General features: G+C 38.5%; 2 protein-coding genes across 3 annotated transcripts; one reads left to right on the top strand and one right to left on the bottom strand.

Moving 5' to 3' along the window:
* Nucleotides 1-1013: 1013 nt before the first annotated feature.
* On the bottom strand, nucleotides 1014-4152 carry LOC102296695. Its single transcript, XM_005951936.3, has 9 exons — nucleotides 3973-4152; nucleotides 3777-3837; nucleotides 3116-3502; nucleotides 3002-3022; nucleotides 2859-2909; nucleotides 2655-2775; nucleotides 2236-2310; nucleotides 1898-1976; nucleotides 1014-1796 (listed from the first exon to the last, which is right to left on the bottom strand). Exons 2-9 carry the CDS (start codon nucleotides 3835-3837, stop codon nucleotides 1722-1724), a joined length of 870 nt encoding a protein of 289 aa, XP_005951998.1. The 5' UTR covers nucleotides 3973-4152; the 3' UTR covers nucleotides 1014-1721.
* A 1990-nt stretch (nucleotides 4153-6142) lies between these two features.
* Nucleotides 6143-19212, top strand: si:dkey-238d18.4 (GTPase-activating protein GYP7). 2 transcript variants are annotated; one of them, XM_014330963.2, is made up of 10 exons: nucleotides 6143-6677; nucleotides 7840-8025; nucleotides 8125-8243; nucleotides 8533-8636; nucleotides 16603-16670; nucleotides 16792-16938; nucleotides 17373-17463; nucleotides 17617-17765; nucleotides 17869-18007; nucleotides 18088-19212. In XM_014330963.2, the coding sequence occupies exons 1-10, from the start codon at nucleotides 6470-6472 to the stop codon at nucleotides 18254-18256; spliced, it is 1380 nt and encodes a 459-aa protein (XP_014186449.1). In that variant the 5' UTR covers nucleotides 6143-6469; the 3' UTR covers nucleotides 18257-19212. The 2 variants fall into 2 exon arrangements, with proteins under 2 accessions (XP_014186449.1, XP_014186448.1); XM_014330962.2 differs by having other exon boundaries at nucleotides 6145-6677; nucleotides 17866-18007.
* Nucleotides 19213-19254: the final 42 nt, after the last annotated feature.

Raw genomic sequence — 19254 nt, 5'->3', positions numbered from 1 at the left:
TGCTGTGCTTTTTGGAAATCAAATTTCCCAGAGGAACCCACCAGAGGGATTAATAAAGTTCTATCTTATCTTGTCTTATCTTATCTTAATCCCATCTATGATGATAAGCCAGTACCAGTAATCAGGGCACTGATACAGCCAAGGTCGAGAACATTGAGTCGTCAGCACAATCTTGTCAGGCTCCTTGTATTTACTTTCAATGTCGGTTTACATGAAAATATCAGTGAATGGACTTGAATGGGTTTGTTTCAATGATGAGATCTTACTTCTGCATGTGGCAAGATTACCTTGAATTATTTGAACATCAATCAGTGCTTCATTTTTAATGCCCCTTGAACTGGCTAAAAGTGGATACAAGGACACGTGTTGTTTGTCTTGAACTTGGTTTTGAGTCCAAGAACATCCAAACATTACATTTCGCTGCTAAATGCAATTAAATGTATGCAGCCAATACTTTCAGTGATACTAAAATAATGTACACTCCGTCATGACTGTATATTCTTCAATTTATCTGAATAGTCAGTGCATGTAGATAAGAGAGTTTTCACTACACTTCTTAAGTAATGCAACGTTCCAGGACTTCTGCCTCTCAGTAAGCATTGCCCATCAAAGTTAAAACAGAAAGCAAAAGGTATTAGCAGCAGTTACAGTTTCACTCAGTTTAAATTACAAATAGCCTCTACACATTTTCGCTAATTCTCTTTAAAACTGCAGTGCATCCATCTTTTTCAACCCTTTAAATAAGTTTCAGCAGACATGACACAGGATGTACCCAAAGTGAATGTAATTTTCACCCCTCACTTCTGTATTTTAACTAGTTTAGTTAAAATGGGTTCCAAAGTTCCAACGAAAAGAGAACTCCACTCAAGCGATATTGCCGCAAAGTTGCAAAACTGATGCTTGATTTCATTTCCTTAGTTACTTGGTGGTGTAACACTGGCAGGTTTATTTACCAAGGTCAAAGACACTGATGTAAAGCAAAAAAAAAAAAAAAAGAACTGCATAAGATCAAGTATATTAATAAAGTTGCTGTTTTTATTTATTGCTACAGACTATTCGGCAAAGTTACTGTCATCAGTATTGGTTACAGTATTGTTATGCTCACCAGCATATATTGCCTGTATTAGGCAAACTGGGCAAGAACATTGCAATGGCAGATTTCTTAAAAAGAAAAAAAACCCAAAGCATTTGACAAAAAAATGAAATCCTTCCTAATTTTCAATCCTAACAGGTTTTCATTCTCCAATTACACAATATGCCACAAGTAAGGCTAGGAGAAGACTTTTTCTGACAAAGGTAATGTTGTTAGGGTTGGAGAAAGATTATTGTTACTGTGTGTCTACTGTTCCCCATCTCTAACACTGACATCTCACTTATGATTTTATGCTATATCATTTTTACATAAATTCATGTTTTGAAACAACATTCTTGTCTGACCATCTGAAGGTCTGCAATCACAAGTACGCAAAAAAGGAATTATCATTGTTTTGCAATGCTGTGCAGGCTTTTTTTTTTTTTTTTGGTCATTTAGAGTGTTTTCACACTTTCATCCTTCAGTTGAACCCACAGCGACTAGTCAGGGGTTTTTTGGGCATATGTGAACACTCTCAAAAAAGACAAAAAATATTAAGACCTGCATGAAATGTATAGAGACACATAGTAATGCATACACATGAACATGTGTAGAAAGCATCGTACACTAATGACATGCAGCTGTCCTTCTAAGTTCTGTAATCCACATTTGCATATATATTGTCTGCACAGCTGCTGTTTGGAGCCAAGTGATTTGTTGGAGCCTGCAGAGACAAGAGGTTACATAAAAGTTGGCTTTAGTCATTTTTATCTTTGCTGTTAACTTCTTGGGACAGTAAAACTTGTGTCAGTGTGGGCATTGTACCTTGACATTGATGTAAACAGGATCATCAATAGCTTTCCCTTCAGGCAGCTTCTTAGTTTGTCTGTCACAACTGACTTCTCTAAAAAGAACAAAAAAAGAAAGAGAGCAAGAAATTAAAAATGCCAGGTTGGGGAAAAGGTCATCAGAATTTTGTCACTGTGCAACAAATAAATGCATAATTATATCCTGATAACACAAATGTATCAAATGGTACAACACCAAATTACAATAATTACTTTTGGATTCATCATAATGACACATTCAATTAAAAATAAAAGAAATGTCAAGCTTCTTAGATGGGTACACATGTATGGTATACTTTTTCCATTAATGCAAACCTTTTGGGTGGGTTTGATAGTGCTCTGCTAAAGTTTGCATAGTATCCAGAGTCCTCCCTGGTGAGACTGCGTGACCTGGGACAATTATGATTACTGTTATTGCGGTTGTTTGTACATGATAACTAAAATTTAAACAAAGTTAACATTCGAAGCACTCTGGTATGTTTATGATAAATGAATATAATCTGCTTTGGATTATTTCTCTCTCGTACTGTACATATGCTTCACAGAAAGTTAAATTTCCACATTTAAATGTCTTTTGATTACATAAATGCTTTGCTTTACATACCACACATTTGCCTGAAAAGTATCCAGATGATAAACTATGTACATCAAGTATATCAATCTGGGAAATAAAGCTCATTCAAGTTTGCTGCTTGTAGGCCACACATTCGGTTTACAAATGATGGAAAAGTTACCTCTTGTATTTTATAAAAATAAATATCCCAGCAACAAGAAGAATGATCACCACAAGAACTGCTGCAGGGATGGCTACAGACAGTATTGTTGCATGGCTCGTGTCGTTTTCATTTGCTTTTGCTGCAAAAAATAATACGTTCAGTAAAGAAAGCTGAAGTACAGAGGGTGACATACTCAACAAACTGTGTGAATATTAAACTTACTTATTGTTGTTTCAGTGGTTAAAAGGTCTTGAGTCGTATAGGAATCGGTACCTGTTGAAAAAATATTACACAGCATGATGGCAAATTTTTTTAAAAGGCTCTGTTCAATTTAAATATAAATAATGCAGAAATGAAGTTAATACCTGGCTTAGAAGCCCCCGTCTCTGTGGAGGAAACATGCAAGCTATTAATTTCATTTTTTTTGATAAATGCATAGTTTAAATTAAAATTTTAAAATAATTGATTTAAATTCTGACCATTTATGGAAAATGAGACACGGACAGGGTCCTTGATGAAACTGTATTTATCTTTCTGCACATCAATTCTTACATAGATCGCTTGCTCAATATCTGTGATGTCGGTGATCTGGAGAGAACAGTTGCCCTTGTTCGGGTCTCCGATGAGCTTAGTCTTTTCTCGGTACTTCTCAAGCACACAGTGATTATTTGGGTTAAAAACAAATGCCTTCCTGTCTTTGTCCCCGTTACTGCAGTTACTTTGGTCATCTACTGATGACGTTTTCCAAAAAACTGTAACATTATTAGTGGAGATTTCCTTTGGATAGCTAAAGTTGCATTGTATGGTAACGGTTGATCCAGGTTGTGCTGTGATCTTTCTTTCGACATTTATTTTCCATTTTGTATCTGCAAATAAAAACAAAGCAAGTCAGGAATTGCATTTATTTTTCAAAGGCTAATTTTAAAGCTATAATTTACATTGTAGAACAAATTGTTTATTACAAAAGCAAGGCCAGCATTAGAAAAGCACATTATATGACAGCTTCACCATCATTAGTGTATGAATCTGTGTAAATGGGTGAATGAGAAGCATATAAAGTGCTCCAAGTACCATATTTACTACATACTGAAAGTGCATTTCCAATTTAAATCATACACATGAGCTTATTATCTCACTCACCTTTTGAATTACAAGCCAGAATCAATACTGAAATGAAACCAATAAGGCCTGGCAGCTGCATCTAGCCAAAGCAAGACAGTCACAGGTTAGTAGACAAAATCCCGATTTAGTTTTACAGAATTCCCATCACATGTAGCCAACATACTGTACAGCAAATTGCCTATAGTCTACTATTTAGCACATAGTAAATACTCACTATGAGAGGAGGGAGGTGTAAGAAAATGATGTTCCTTTGTGCTTTCTCAGTATGTATTAGATCTCTGCACTGATGTGAAATGACATGGGTCTGTTTCCCGTTGCACTCTAATGATCACTTGAAAAAAGAAAAAAGAAAAAGGAAGTTGGGAAAGAAAAGTGAACGCCGTCCCCACAATAACTATGTTCAACTTTCAAATTTTAAGCACATATACTGTATATCAGAAACACTCTCTTCCTTCTCTTATATCGTTTAATTTTTACATATTAACCAAAGTGTAAAAGTCGCACTTTGCTGAACTCCTCCCTTTTTTTTCTCTCTGATTAACATTTGTGAAAAACATAGCAGGTCAGTGTCACAACAGCAGAGAGGTGTTTGCAAAACTGTCACTTCTAACCCAACAGTGTAGTCTAGTGCATTTACAGTTGACCTTCCACTCTGTCAAAAATATTAAACCAGACTATAATTTCTATTAATTGAGGAGGATTGAGCTTTACACCTGACTATATGGCACGTGAACAAAGGATAGATGATATTATGTTATTGGGGGAAAAAAAGACTGAGTTGCAAGTTGGATTAGACCTGGTTTGTGTTTTTCCTTATCACACAGAAGAGATTCCGTGAATTTGTAATGTGATATTTTTGGTAACAAGAAGTAATTATAGCGAGACAAATATTTGTATTGATGTCAAAAATTGCACAGCGTAGAGGTCAAATCAAATATATGGACCCACCTACTCTGGTGACCCCTTGTGAATGAGTGGTAGTAGACTGCAGAGGCCTCGTCAGGCCAGGACTCTACAGTCTATTTACACCTACAGGCCAGTGGACACTGTTTCAGTGATGAGGATGTAACATCCTGGACAGGGTGGAACGCTGGTTTGAGCGAGGTACTCATGGCCATTAATCAGTGGTCTTTGATCAGTGGTTGTTTATCAATGGTCATTAGAATTTCCATAATTATGTTGAAGGAACTGATCCCCCAGCCCATTGTTCCTTCAGTGGGCTGGTTTCAGTCATTATGCAAATATACTGTTTATAAGATTGGGGAAACCTGCAGTCAGCTAAGACTGAAGAAGTCACTTGCATGGGTGACGAAACATTTCTCCCACTGAAGACGCTACGTCCAGAGGAAAAGAATCAACTTTTGGAGAGAGTGGCAGCTTTCTTACCATAAGCTGGGTACTATTTGGTGTGTGGAGTGGCTGGATTATGCACAAAATATATGTGGTAGCAACATTCACTGGCCACTTTATTAGGTTCACTTTGCTGATACTGAGTTGGACCTCCTTTTGCCTCCAGAGCTGCTTTAATTCTTTATGGTATAGATTCAGCAAGATGCTGGAAACATTCCTCAGAGATTTTGGTCCATGTTGACATGACAGCATCACGCAGTTGCTGCAGATTTGTCAGCTAGACATCCATGATGAGAATCTCCCAGCCAACCACCTCCCAAAAGTGCTCTATTAGATTGAGATCTGGTGACTGCAGGGGTCATTAAACATAACAATGACTTCATATGAATTAACTCGTTATGTTTAAGAAACCAGTTATGATATGATTAGAGCTCTTTGACATGGTATGCTAACCTGCTGGTAGCAGTCAAGATGGATACACTGTGGTCACAGGGGGATAAAATGGTCTGCATCAATATTCAAGTTAGCTTTCAAATCTAAATAATCATAAAAAATTTTTTTAATGTTATAAAATATTTCCCCCGCCATTTTGCTACTAGCAGCAGCCTGAACTACTTATACAAGACACGATGGATTCATGCTTTTATGTTGTTTTCTCCAAATTCTGACCAGACATTTTTAGAGTTTTCTATTGTAATGAAAAATGTGGTCTTCTGCTGCTGCAGTTCGTGTGCTTGGGTGTCCAGAGATGCTCGTCTGTATCCCTTGGCTGTAAAGTGATTATTGGAGTTCCTTCCTATCACTTCAAAGAAATAGCTGATATGAACTGCTACTCACTGGATATTTTCTTCTTCTTTTTTTACCCAGGCCATTCTCTGCAAACCTTAGAGATGGTTATGCGTGAAAGCCCCAGTGGTCAACGGTTTGGGAAATACTCAGATCAGCCAGTTAGCGAAATCCCTCTTCTGGGGGACATTTGCTAAATACAACCACTAGATGGAGCAAGATATACGCACAAGTCCACTGTGAACTTTAGCACATGGGTTTGGACTCCACCTGGAATTTGGGGCAAACTGGGATCTTAAAGGTGCAGTCATATGACTCCCAGATGGCTGAATGAGAGTTGTGCTCGCTGGATATGGTTTCCTGAAAGTCATTCCGACGGGTTTAGCAAAGTTAAAACGACTCGACCACGCTGCTGGAAATGAGTCTTGAATGCTTTCAGTTGTAGCTCACGGAGGGAGACGAGCTGTGTTGTTTAGGAAGCGGTGGGCCATAGGAGGATGATTATGTTGCCTGTTATGTGGATGCAGCGCGAATGACAAACTTCACCCCTGCGTGATTTAAAACCGCAGCCACACATGGAAGATCTAAACACAGGAAATCCAAGGCAGACCGCAGGGGAACGGTTGACAGCCAGTATCCCCCAGCTGGATGGAGGCTCTCAGAGGAGAGTAGCAGCGATCAGCTCTCCTGCTCTGGCTGTAGCGCGCCTCACTTTACCCAGAGTCATGGACGCCGAGGGGAGGGTCGACGAGTCAAGACTGAGGATGCATATCTTCAAAAACGGTTTCTAAAACGCACAATTTACTTGCAAGTAGTTTTTAATGTAAACTTGATTCGTGCAGTTTTGCAGGAGACATGAAGTAAGACTGCTTGTCCGCACTTCCGTTTTAATACTTTAGTGAGTACGGAAGGCCAAGCAGAAATCTTAAAATATCTAATTATCCACGTTTAGAAAAGCAAACTCTTTTCTCATCTAGTTAATTATAAGTTTGAGAGATAATTGCGTTTTTCTGTATTGATACACTATAACAGGACAGGGGCTGGCAATCAGCGCAGTCCATGAAGCAGCTGGATTTAAAGCTGTAGTTTCTCACACCGACTGCTGCTGAGGCCTCAGGTTGTTGTGAACAAACCTGAATGCACCGCACCTGCTGATAAAAGGCGTGACTGCATTCGCTCAATGTGTGTTTTTAGAGAAATTAAATTTGACTCTTTGGAAAAATAAAAATGGGCTATAGTGTTTTGACAAAATATACATGTGTCCATTTTAGCACCGTTTTGGTGTACGGTAAAAATATTTAACATCATTTTTTTTTTTTTAAATGGGTTTTCATTCTTAAGATTAAATCAGGTGACGCTTTGCTTCTGGGGAAAAGCACAATCAGACGCTTCTGTAAAGTCCAACATTTCACTGTTCACCAGACCGCCTGGAGCAAAGAAGTCCAGCGTGACTACTGTGATAAAGCGGCTCCATTTATAGGGTTGGTAGGATTTCTAGGAGTGAGATCACATGAGTGTCAATGGCTCCATAAACATATGCTGTGAACTAGAAGAAGCAAAAACGGACAGAATACGTCTGTGCTGTATTTTTAGTGTTTTAAATGCAAGAAGACTGTCATCTCATGCCAGAACTTATCAGCACTTCAGCAATCCTGCTGAATCTGTCCTCTTTGTGGAGGATGTTGAACTCCACCAGAGACTAAGACGTTACAAATGGCCTCTTAAATATTTGTCTCAGCAGGCTCAAGCTCACTAAAATATGTGTTTGCAGTCTTGTTGCTTTGATTTACATCTAAAATTTGTTCCTTTCAGGTTTGATCTTCCCATGTTCTCTTTCAGACCAGTGGTGACTGGTTTAACTAAATGTTAGGAGGTCACGTAATGTTTTATCTTCAAGCACAATTGTCCACTGACAATGATTGAAAGGTCTGCACTCTCTGTCCAGGTGGGGTGTGTCCATCTGAGCGTGGCCTCGCGTGGCGGTTTTTGTTCGGGATGTACCCGTGTGGTTCAACAGCTTTAGAGCGCTCGTTGCTGCAGGACCAGTTGGTCGTACGTTATCAGGTGATGAAGAGAAAATGGCAGCACTTCCTCCCCTCAGCCATGCGAATGCACCTCAATGGTACTGATGGTAAGTTGTACGGCTGTCAGTTAAAAGCCACATAGATTCCTTCTTTTTCACTGCCGTGATTTCTCACTCTTTTCCCTAAATATCTTATATGTGATCAAGCTGAGTTGCTGGCAGCCGTCAGGTACTTTGACCAGAGACAGGCACAGACCCAGCAACAATCTCAGGACAGGTCAGAGGCGGTCAGAGTTAGAATGGCTTTTTTGGAGCTTCAGGCACAGGTCAGTTCAAGTAAACATCTGTGAGTATTATTGTGACCTGTCTGATGTCTGGCTTTTTGCTTCTTTTACGCATACATGTTTCTACTCACTATTTTTCTGCATTGTTTTTTGTTAAGTTATATTTAAAATGTTCCCTTTGGTTTTTCTTTGTAGAACATAAGAACAGTTTAAAGTGAGGGAAATAAAATAAATGCAGTATATTTATTCAAATTAAACAACAGGATCTAAATTTGTTAAAGGGTTTGCCATTTACCTACTACCTCTTTGTACTAACTTTTCATATAAACAGATATTGTTTGAGCGGGTCACATTTGACCGTGAGGAGCTGCAGGAAGCCATTCGAATCATTGATAAAGATGTGCCCCGAACCAACAGAGACCTGAGCTATTACCAGTAAGTGATTATCAGTTATGGTTTTTTTTTTTTTTTAACTAACTTTGATAATTTTTTAAAGAGGTCTGCATACACTTATTTTGTCTGTCTGTCACCACTGATCAAGCACCAGATTTCTTTCACAGCAGCCACCAGCAAAAAATAAAATTGGCAATATCCAATCGTTTAAATTGAAGGACAAAGTGAGTTTCTGCTCTCTAAAAGGTTCGGGGCAAGACGATAAAAAAAAGAACACCACAGTTAGGGCTGTTCAATATGATGATATACATATCGGATGACGATATGAAAACATCTATCGTGTCATATACGCTATCGTTTGTTTCGTGGTGTCGCAAAATAAGCTGTTTATGGCAATATTTTTTCATCATTTTTATGGTCACTGTAGTGGCTATAATAATGTCTTGAAGTTCTCTCTCTCTCTCTCTTATATTTAAAATAATCACACTATGGACGGACAAGCGACTGTTTTTATGTATCGGTTCATTAGTAACAATGACGGTAAAACCATCGTGTATCTCCGCCCTCCGCTTGTTTATTTACCACATAAAGCTTTCACAATAAAGCTCAAGATCCTGTTGAAATTTTTCAAAATAAGCTGAAATGATGGGAAAATACATTATTCGCAAATATAAAATTTCAGAATATGCATCAAAAAAAATTACCTCAAATAAAAACGTGAAGTAACTATAAATGGCGCTTATAGTCAACACGTGGATGCAGGCACAGAAAATACCAGCATGGCCAGTGAAGATGAGGCAGAACCAGGTAGCTCCAAACAGAAGGACCGGTCAAAACAAATTGAGGACCTTATTCCTAAACAAGGGGCTACCTCTGTAGCATGGAAATGGTTTGGGTATAAAAAGTCTGACACAGACCAGAAAACTGTACTATGCAAATTATGCCGCAAATGGGTCCTAACCACAGACTCAAACACGACAAACTTCTTCTACCACCTACGCAAGAATCACGTGAAAGAGTATGGAGAGAGTTTACAGATGAATAGCCAAAAAGAGCCATCATGTGCTAAAAAATAAACTTTACAGAGGGGGTCTGTCACATTATCCATGTTGGGGAGGCTGCAAAGCATAAAGAATGCGGTTAAATGTCCCCTGGAGCACCTTGGAAATAGTTTTGAGCAGTGATAAGGCATCATGGCAGTTGTTGTTCACACTTCTGATCATCTGATTATCTCAGCAGTTTGAAGCAGCTAAACATTCCCTTAAGAATGTTCTTCTCATACAATACCATGTCATAATTAACACAGAATAACTTCAACCCCCCCAAACATTACAGTCCTGTTTAACTTACAGGGAGTGCAGAATTATTAGGCAAGTTGTATTTTTGAGGAATAATGTTATTATTGAACAACAACCATGTTTTCAATGAACCCAAAAAACTCATTAATATCAAAGCTGAATGTTTTTGGAAGTAGTTTTTAGTTTGTTTTTAGTTTTAGCTATTTTAGGGGGATATCTGTGTGTGCAGGTGACTATTACTGTGCATAATTATTAGGCAACTTAACAAAAAACAAATATATACCCATTTCAATTATTTATTTTTACCAGTGAAACCAATATAACATCTCCACATTCACAAATATACATTTCTGACATTCAAAAACAAAACAAAAACAAATCAGCGACCAATATAGCCACCTTTCTTTGCAAGGACACTCAAAAGCCTGCCATCCATGGATTCTGTCAGTGTTTTGATCTGTTCACCATCAACATTGCGTGCAGCAGCAACCACAGCCTCCCAGACACTGTTCAGAGAGGTGTACTGTTTTCCCTCCTTGTAAATCTCACATTTGATGATGGACCACAGGTTCTCAATGGGGTTCAGATCAGGTGAACAAGGAGGCCATGTCATTAGTTTTTCTTCTTTTATACCCTTTCTTGCCAGCCACGCTGTGGAGTACTTGGACGCGTGTGATGGAGCATTGTCCTGCATGAAAATCATGTTTTTCTTGAAGGATGCAGACTTCTTCCTGTACCACTGCTTGAAGAAGGTGTCTTCCAGAAACTGGCAGTAGGACTGGGAGTTGAGCTTGACTCCATCCTCAACCCGAAAAGGCCCCACAAGCTCATCTTTGATGATACCAGCCCAAACCAGTACTCCACCTCCACCTTGCTGGCGTCTGAGTCGGACTGGAGCTCTCTGCCCTTTACCAATCCAGCCACGGGCCCATCCATCTGGCCCATCAAGACTCACTCTCATTTCATCAGTCCATAAAACCTTAGAAAAACCAGTCTTGAGATATTTCTTGGCCCAGTCTTGACGTTTCAGCTTGTGTGTCTTGTTCAGTGGTGGTCGTCTTTCAGCCTTTCTTACCTTGGCCATGTCTCTGAGTATTGCACACCTTGTGCTTTTGGGCACTCCAGTGATGTTGCAGCTCTGAAATATGGCCAAACTGGTGGCAAGTGGCATCTTGGCAGCTGCACGCTTGACTTTTCTCAGTTCATGGGCAGTTATTTTGCGCCTTGGTTTTTCCACACGCTTCTTGCGACCCTGTTGACTATTTTGAATGAAACGCTTGATTGTTCGATGATCACGCTTCAGAAGCTTTGCAATTTTGAGACTGCTGCATCCCTCTGCAAGATATCTCACTATTTTTGACTTTTCTGAGCCTGTCAAGTCCTTCTTTTGACCCATTTTGCCAAAGGAAAGGACGTTGCCTAATAATTATGCACACCTGATATAGGGTGTTGATGTCATTAGACCACACCCCTTCTCATTACAGAGATGCACATCACCTAATATGCTTAATTGGTAGTAGGCTTTCGAGCCTATACAGCTTGGAGTAAGACAACATGCATGAAGAGGATGATGTGGACAAAATACTCATTTGCCTAATAATTCTGCACTCCCTGTATTCTCTGTGCGTGTGTGTGTTTAAAAGAGATGGCACGATACCACTTTTTTATGTCCGATACCGATACCGATATCATAAATTTGGATATCTGCCGATACCGATATGAATCCGATATAGTGTTTTTTAATCAACAAAACTGTTTTTTAAATATCTTGCTGCATTTTGTATAAGTTCATACTCAAGTTTAAAACAACAACTACACTAAAGCTATTCTGTTATACCTGTATGCAAAAAAAAATATTTCATAGTTCAGCAATACTGATCAATCTAATAAACTTAAACCTACACCATCCTCCCTATTCTGGTATTTTAAAGAGTACTTAGCGTAAATATTAAGCAACCTAACTAATAGGGTTCCAACTCCCAGCAACAACAAAAATAAATAAATAAAATAGGGAACCACCCCTCACGCTCCACCTCATGATGCTTAATCGACGTAATCAACCTTAATTTGATGCAGTGTGAAAAAAAAATGCACAGAAATCAATTATTTTTCAAGAAATATTAAATAGATTCAACATCTTTCTTCAACAAAATTGCAGACTGCACAGATGGTACCTTCCCAAAGGAAAAAGTACTATAGCTTACTAGGGTATATTAGACTTAATAGTCTACTATATACAGTAATTGACTTCTATTCATTTTACATCAAATTAAAACTTTGGGTGTCAGATAATTATTTATTAAAAGCTGACATTTTAAATGAGAATAAGAAAGAAAAGTATGTCTTTGTGCCCCCTTTTCCCTGTTAATGCCCTATCGGCCCCCCTGGCTAAACTTTGCTAGATCCGCCCCTGCACAGTTACCAGCGTCAGCTACGTAGAAAAAGATCCTCGAGTAGAAAGTAATATTAAATAATTCTAACAACAGCTGATCAAGCTTAAACGTGCTGCTGTTGTTCAGCCGCTGGTTTCCTCTTTCTGGTGCAAAGTGGGCCAAAAACAAACAGAGAGACGGACTCGCGACAGAAAAGCCGATCAGCTGATCATTAAGCAGTTTCATGATTGAAGTAGCAGCAAGAAGAGGCAGTCGCTTGTTAAGCTTAACGCAGGAATGCTTATACATTCAGAGATGGACTTACACACTTGCTTTACTTCTCTCGGGGATAACTTTGTCGGAGATGAAATGCCGGGTTGCTAGCGAAGCTCCAAATGCTATCCAGACCACCGACAGGTCCCGCATGCCACAGCCGCTCTATCACGTGATGCATACTGCTCCGACGTGCTAACGTTCTGAGGCGAGTTACGGCGTGTTGCAAGTTTTGTGAGGTGCTTTCGTGATATTTAATGGATTGGATTACATTTTTTATTTTTCTCCGATATCCGATCCAGTAATTTAGATCAGTATCGGACCGATACGTAATATCGGATCGGTCCATCTCTAGTTTCAAACAAGGGTTTTACTAACACTGAGTCATCAGTGTAATGTCAGAGACACCCACTGCTGGGCGTCACATATTTATTTTGAGTTCAGAATCTGTAAGTCTGTGGTCTCCATCTTTTTAACACTGATACGGCATTGAGACAGCTATCAGGTAGTCCACACCTGCACTGAAATTTATTGAGATTTCAATATTACATAGATTTGTTGCTTATTACTGTACCAATTGCTGTTTAAATGAAATAAAACTGTATAAAGCTTTTGAATTAGAGGCCTTTCATTGTCATTATACAGCAAGCTGCTGTCAAAATGGAACACAAAACTGTCACAGTGACCCAAAAGTGACCCATTATTAGGTTGAAAAATAACAGCTGTGCATCAACAGGTGTTCAAGCATAAGTAGTATAACATATGATAATATGTTATACTACTAATATAGATAAAACCTGCGCATGTAGGCCAACACAAATGGGGTATATAGGTCAACACACATACTAATTCCCCTTTATAAAAGTCATAAAAAAACAAACTTTTAAAGTAAAACACTTTTTAATTTCAGCATGATATGAAGACAGATTGAAAATGTAAAAGTGAGGTCGGAGGTAAAATGTGACATGATATTTGTATGCAAGCTATAACTTGATATTTAGAATTCCCATATATCATTAGTTATATGCCTATTTATGTTGGCAATACAAACAATGGCATTAAGAAAAACTGTTTTAAATAACTTTATACAGCATTATTATCATCACGCTGACCTTCAAATCAGTCTGACTTTGGAGGAGAGGTAAGAGTTTAAATCTAACATATTTTAAATCTTTATATGGTAAATTATTTATTTTGACAATACAAAACATGCTTGTAAGAAGTCCTTTTGAGTAATTATGCTTACCATCAGAATGACAATAACTGAGGTCATGATCATGAGGTAATGTGGTTATGGTACAGAGTTATATAGTTGTACATTTGAGAGTTGTAGAGATAAGTATTTTTTAATTTCACAGTGACTTAACAAATATCAATACAATATTACACAGAGTATAGATAAATATAATATACAGAGTATTCTAAAAATTTAAGATACCACTCATTGTGGTACTGTACAGGAGAGAACTTAATGCACCAAGAAGAATACTCTTAATAAAAGAGGATGTGGTAGTGGTGGTAGAGAGGGGAGTCAGTGCAAAGTTTACCGTTGTACTGGTGTTTGAGAAGAAACAGTTTCTTTTTGGTCCCCCTTGATCTACAAGTCGCTGTAGCTGATGCCAGAGGTGAGCAAGTTGAATCAGTCAGAACAAGGATGTGATGGATCCTCTAAAATATAACCCAATTTCCAACCTTCCTTTTATCTAAAAATAAAAAAATCTTACAAAGTAGTGGAACAGATCATCTGCAGAGAATGGTTTATTTGAGGAGTTTCATTCAGGTTTCGGAGCTCATTACAGTACAAAAACAGCTTTAGTGAGGGTTACAAATCATATTCTTATGGCCTCTGACAGTGGACTCATACATCTGCTTGTCCTGCTAGAGTGGGGAACTCCAGTGTACTGAAGGTTTTAGATGTGTCCATGAGCCAACACAGCTGATTTAAATGGCCAAAACACCTCCTCAACATGTCTTGAATTCTCCAGAGGCCTTGTAATGAATTAATCTTTATTCATCTAAAACCTGCAGGACAGGCCCTTGAGGCCTGGAGTTCCCTACCCCTGTGCTAGACCTTTAACATTAAATGCAACATTAAATACTCTTCACCATAATGTTTTATTACAGTAATTACAAAATCCTGTAGGTATTAAAGGTAATGTGCTGTGCAGTAGTATGAGTCATATCTATCTAACAGATTCAAATTTGTTCATGTTAATGGAGTCTTCTTCAAACATTAAGGTTAATTATGGAGTTCCACAGGGTTCCACACTAGAACCAGTTCTGTACAGTCTGTTTACACAGAAGGCATAGCATACATTTTCGCTGCTCTGCAGATGATACCCAGGTCTCCATGAAACCAGATAATACACGTAACGATCTGCCTCTAATGACCTTTCTCGCTTCTGAATTCAGATAAAACTCAGGTTTTTGTGTTCAGCCCTAAAAATCTTAGAAATGTGATGTCTAACCAGATCCTTACTCTGGATGGCATGTACCGTGATCTCCAGTAACACTGTGAGGAATCTTTGAGTCTTTATTAATTAGGCCATGTCCTTCAATGGACATAATGAACAAATATGTAGGACTGATTTCTTCCATTTTGGCAATATCTCCAAAATTAAAAATATCCTGTCTCAAGTTGACGCTGTAATTCGTTATCAGGTTTTCCTAAAACTCCCTGAAAAGCCTTCAGTTGTTCCAAAATGCTACAGCAAGACTACTGCCAGGACTAGAAAAAGCATATTTCTCCTATTTTGGCTTCCCTGTTCCATCCAGAATTGAATTTAAAATCCTTCTCCTCACATACAAGGTCTTGAATAATCAAGCCACATGTTATCTTAAAGACGTCATAGTACCATGTCACCCCATTAGAGCACTGCAATCTCAGACTTTTGGTTTACTTGTGGTTTCTAGAATATTTAAAAGTAGAATTCAGCTTTAAGGTCCTTCCTCTGTGGAACCACCGCCGTTTGGATTCGGGAGACAGACGCTGTCTGTACTTTTAAGATTAGGCTTAAAACTTTCCACTTAGGTTTAGATTTCTTCCTATTAAAAGTTTTTCCTTCCCACAGTCACCAAAGTGCTTGCTCATAGGGGTGTTTTTCGGTCTATGATGGTAGGGTCTTTACATTACAATATAAAGCACCTTGGCAGCTATTGTTGTGATTTGGTGCTATATAAATAGAATTGAATTGACTATATTTTACACACTGTTGAGGCAGCAGGAAGTGAACAAGTCAAATGGGGCAGAGAGGACCTGGTGATCTTCTGAGCTGTATTAATTGATGTGCTGTAGCCTCCTCTCTGCTTCAGTGCAGCTCCTGTATCTCACCATGAGACAGCATTTAGACACATGACACAATGGTCAGTGAATAATCATTTGTTCACTGATTGGAAAAATGTGTCATGTATCGGCATCATGTTAGAGATGATGATGTGTAGATTCTTCAGTCTAAACTACATTTCAGATTCTAAATTTGGACTAACTGCGGCTTAAAATGAGTTTTTGAATCGAGGCTACAGATATCCGAGGGAGCGGTGGTAAGCTCCAAGACCAGTGTGACACTGAACTGGAAAAGTGGGTGGGAAGTAGGAGAAAAGGAAATATTCTGAAGGCTCTTTTCTATGTAAATGACCCAAATCAGTGTTACTGGGTATGAATAGCATTTAATGTTCATAATTAAACTGCCTTTTTTGCAGTTTCTGTCACCTGCATTTTGTTCTTGACGAGCTTAATCATTTTAAACATTTAAATTTTGGGTAGGAATCCAGCTTGCTCTATTAAGGAAAAGTGAAGTTGGGTAAATGATGACTAAGTGGACAACACTGAATAAAAACCCCTCGCTTCGTTTTCTTTCTTAGAAACTTAAAATTATTTAACTGACTTTCAATTGAAGACTTAGTAGTTAAATGTCACATCTGACAATCTCTCCATGAGTGAAGGTTTAATTTGGGGCATAAAGCATCACCAGTGTTACGCATCAAAACAAGTTTTGGCAGCTGTGTTGAACTAATTCTGCTTATTTATAACATACTAATATTGTTTGTGTCTGTGGATGTTTGCAGGAATGAAGGCTTAGGCAATCTGTTGGTTCTGCGAGAAATCCTTATCACTTATGCTGCTTTTCATCCAGGTAAACGACCCTGTGTCAGGTTTGCTGACTCGGTCTGGATCAGATGGATTTAAAGGTTGTTTGTTGAGCCATAAAAAAGAGGGTAACTGTTTATGCATTGCTCCCTTTGCTGTAAATCCAGAGGTTAGTTATGCCCAGGGAATGAATGACTTGTGCAGCCGATTCCTGGAGGTCCTCGACTGTGAGGTTGACACTTTCTGGAGTTTTTCGTGCTACATGGAGAAATTCTCCAGGGACTTCAGGGCCGATGGTCTACACAGGAAAATAGGTAGCAATAACAAAACGGATATTTAAAAAAAATACTTTGACACAAAGTAGTGTTTTGTTTATGTCTGCCACACCCACTGTTGTCATGGTGTAAGATCTGTAAATTAAACTTTCCTTTTCTGTTTCAGATAATACATTTCATTCAGCTTCTGCACCGTTGTGCTCATATGCACCCTTATTTTAATAGTTCAGTCAAGCACTGCCTGCTTTTTTCTTTTTATCTAAAGAGTAATATGTTACTTTATGACCCCTAGTGGTCAAACAAAGACACTAACTTTATTTCCAGGGTAGAAATTTGATGGTAGGTCGGATATGCAGAACAAAATCATATTAGCCCAAAATCCAATTAAAATAGAGTTAAGTCTCTATAAAAACAAAAAAATGTTTTGTATAAATTAGTTTAGTTAAAGTATAAAAGTTTTGTTTAACATCTAGAGTTGGAGGCAGCTCTGCTGAAGGAACTGGACCCTCCGCTTTATGCTCATCTGGTGAAAGACAACATGGAGAGGTTTACGTTTTGTCACAGGTAGATCTGCAAGGCTTTGTTTTTCTGTGCTCTGTTTTATTTATTTATTTTGAGTTTTCAAATGCAGTTTTGCAAGGTTTTTTTGTTTTGTTTTGTTTCCCCCCCACACAAACGTCTTATTTACATATAAGCACATGTTGCCCCTCCTTTAAGGTGGCTGCTGCTTGGTTTCCAGAGGGAGTTTGAACACAGCGAAGCACTACGCTTGTTCGAGATCCTGAGCTGTGACCACCTGGAGCTCATCTCACAGCAAGTCGACCGAGCTCGTTACCAGGAAAGAGTTGCTCAGAAATTCAGCACAGGTAAAGCCCGGAAACACAAAAGAGAAAGTAGAAAACCCCCACAAAAAACACAAACCTCTTTGCTACTTCTTATTATGCCCTTGCCTTGTGATATTGCCAGAAGACGGTTCAGAGTCAGAGCTGCAGGCGATCAACACTGACTTCACCTTTGAGCTCTTCATCTGTGCAGCCATCCTTTTAGAGCACAGAGAGTCTCTGTTGCAGTGCCCAGATGACGTTCAGCTCCTCCAATATACTAACGGGTTTGTTTTTGTGCTGCATCACACAGCTCATCACAAATAAGATGTGCATGTGTTAGTTAATGTGTGTGTGCTTTGTGCAGCCTTCAGGGGACACTGGACCTGAACAGTATACTGAAGAAAGCCGAGCATCATTTCTACAACTACTGCAAGCGCTGTGCTTGGGATTTTACGAACGGTCGCTGCAGGCCTGATCGGAGCAAACACGAGGACTTTTTTTATCATCTCCGTAGTTTATTTGTTTTAAAATGATTTTATTTTTTTTAATGATCTCACAGGTTGTAATCTGTAGCTGACAGTTAATCCCTACATGCACTTTTTGATGCCACTTACTTTTTTGTCTGAGGGAAACACTAATGTACTGCTGGTTGCTGCTCACTTTAAATTTGCTCACTCATCACTATGAGTACGTGTACACTATTTATTGTCTTATAGTTGACCAACACTGGGTGCGAGTTGTTGTGCGGTGATTTTTTATTTTATTTTATTTTTTTATGCAAGGTCTAATCTTTTATTACTTCACAGTAGGAGCTTTGTTTTATTTTTTTTTCCAGGTTGTTAGCAGTTTATAAATAGGCCCGGTTTCTTCGCTGGCAGTTATATTTAATGCTAGATGATACATGTGTCAGAGGGGCCTACAGTATGTGTACCACAAAGTGTCCAAGAAACTACATTGCATAACTGTCCTAAATAGAGAATGACAAACATGCACACTACACTATGAATGTACCTCAGTAAAAGTGTTGAAGATTTTTATTCTGCTGGTGAATAAACCTGTTTCATTTACATTTTTGAATTTTTTTAAATAAAAGATGACCTTGTGTTTTGAAAGACCCTGTTTTACTATGTGAATTGATTGAGCTGAATTAAAGTCATTTGATATGTAGGAATGCAAAAGAAGATCCTCTAAGAAGCCTTAACATCAAATCTGAATAACTGTGCAACTTCAGACACATAAAAAAGATGGACTTTACAGGCGATTATCACAAATGAGGTCAGTGCTATAAAAAATAGTCCTGCTAAAGTGAGTTAATGTGCACCATGCAATATTTACAAGCTGTTTTTAATAAAAACAGTGTCCTCACTCATCACCATTTATGGAGTATGTGAACCTATCAATGTTCAGGAACTACCTTTCTTCATTACAGAGCATGTTCTGTAATGCCTATGTTCTGTAAAACTGGGAGAGAAACACGGAGTTAAAAATAGAGGCTTTTACATAGAAATCTATTTGGAGATTCGGAGAGAGA

The sequence above is a fragment of the Haplochromis burtoni genome, unplaced genomic scaffold (assembly GCF_018398535.1).
Source record: "Haplochromis burtoni strain Fernald_Lab_line unplaced genomic scaffold, NCSU_Asbu1 Contig_1208, whole genome shotgun sequence".
Taxonomy (NCBI): Eukaryota; Metazoa; Chordata; class Actinopteri; order Cichliformes; family Cichlidae; genus Haplochromis; species Haplochromis burtoni.
The sequence above is the reverse complement of the archived record's forward strand: the minus strand, read 5'-3'. Positions and strand labels throughout refer to the sequence as shown.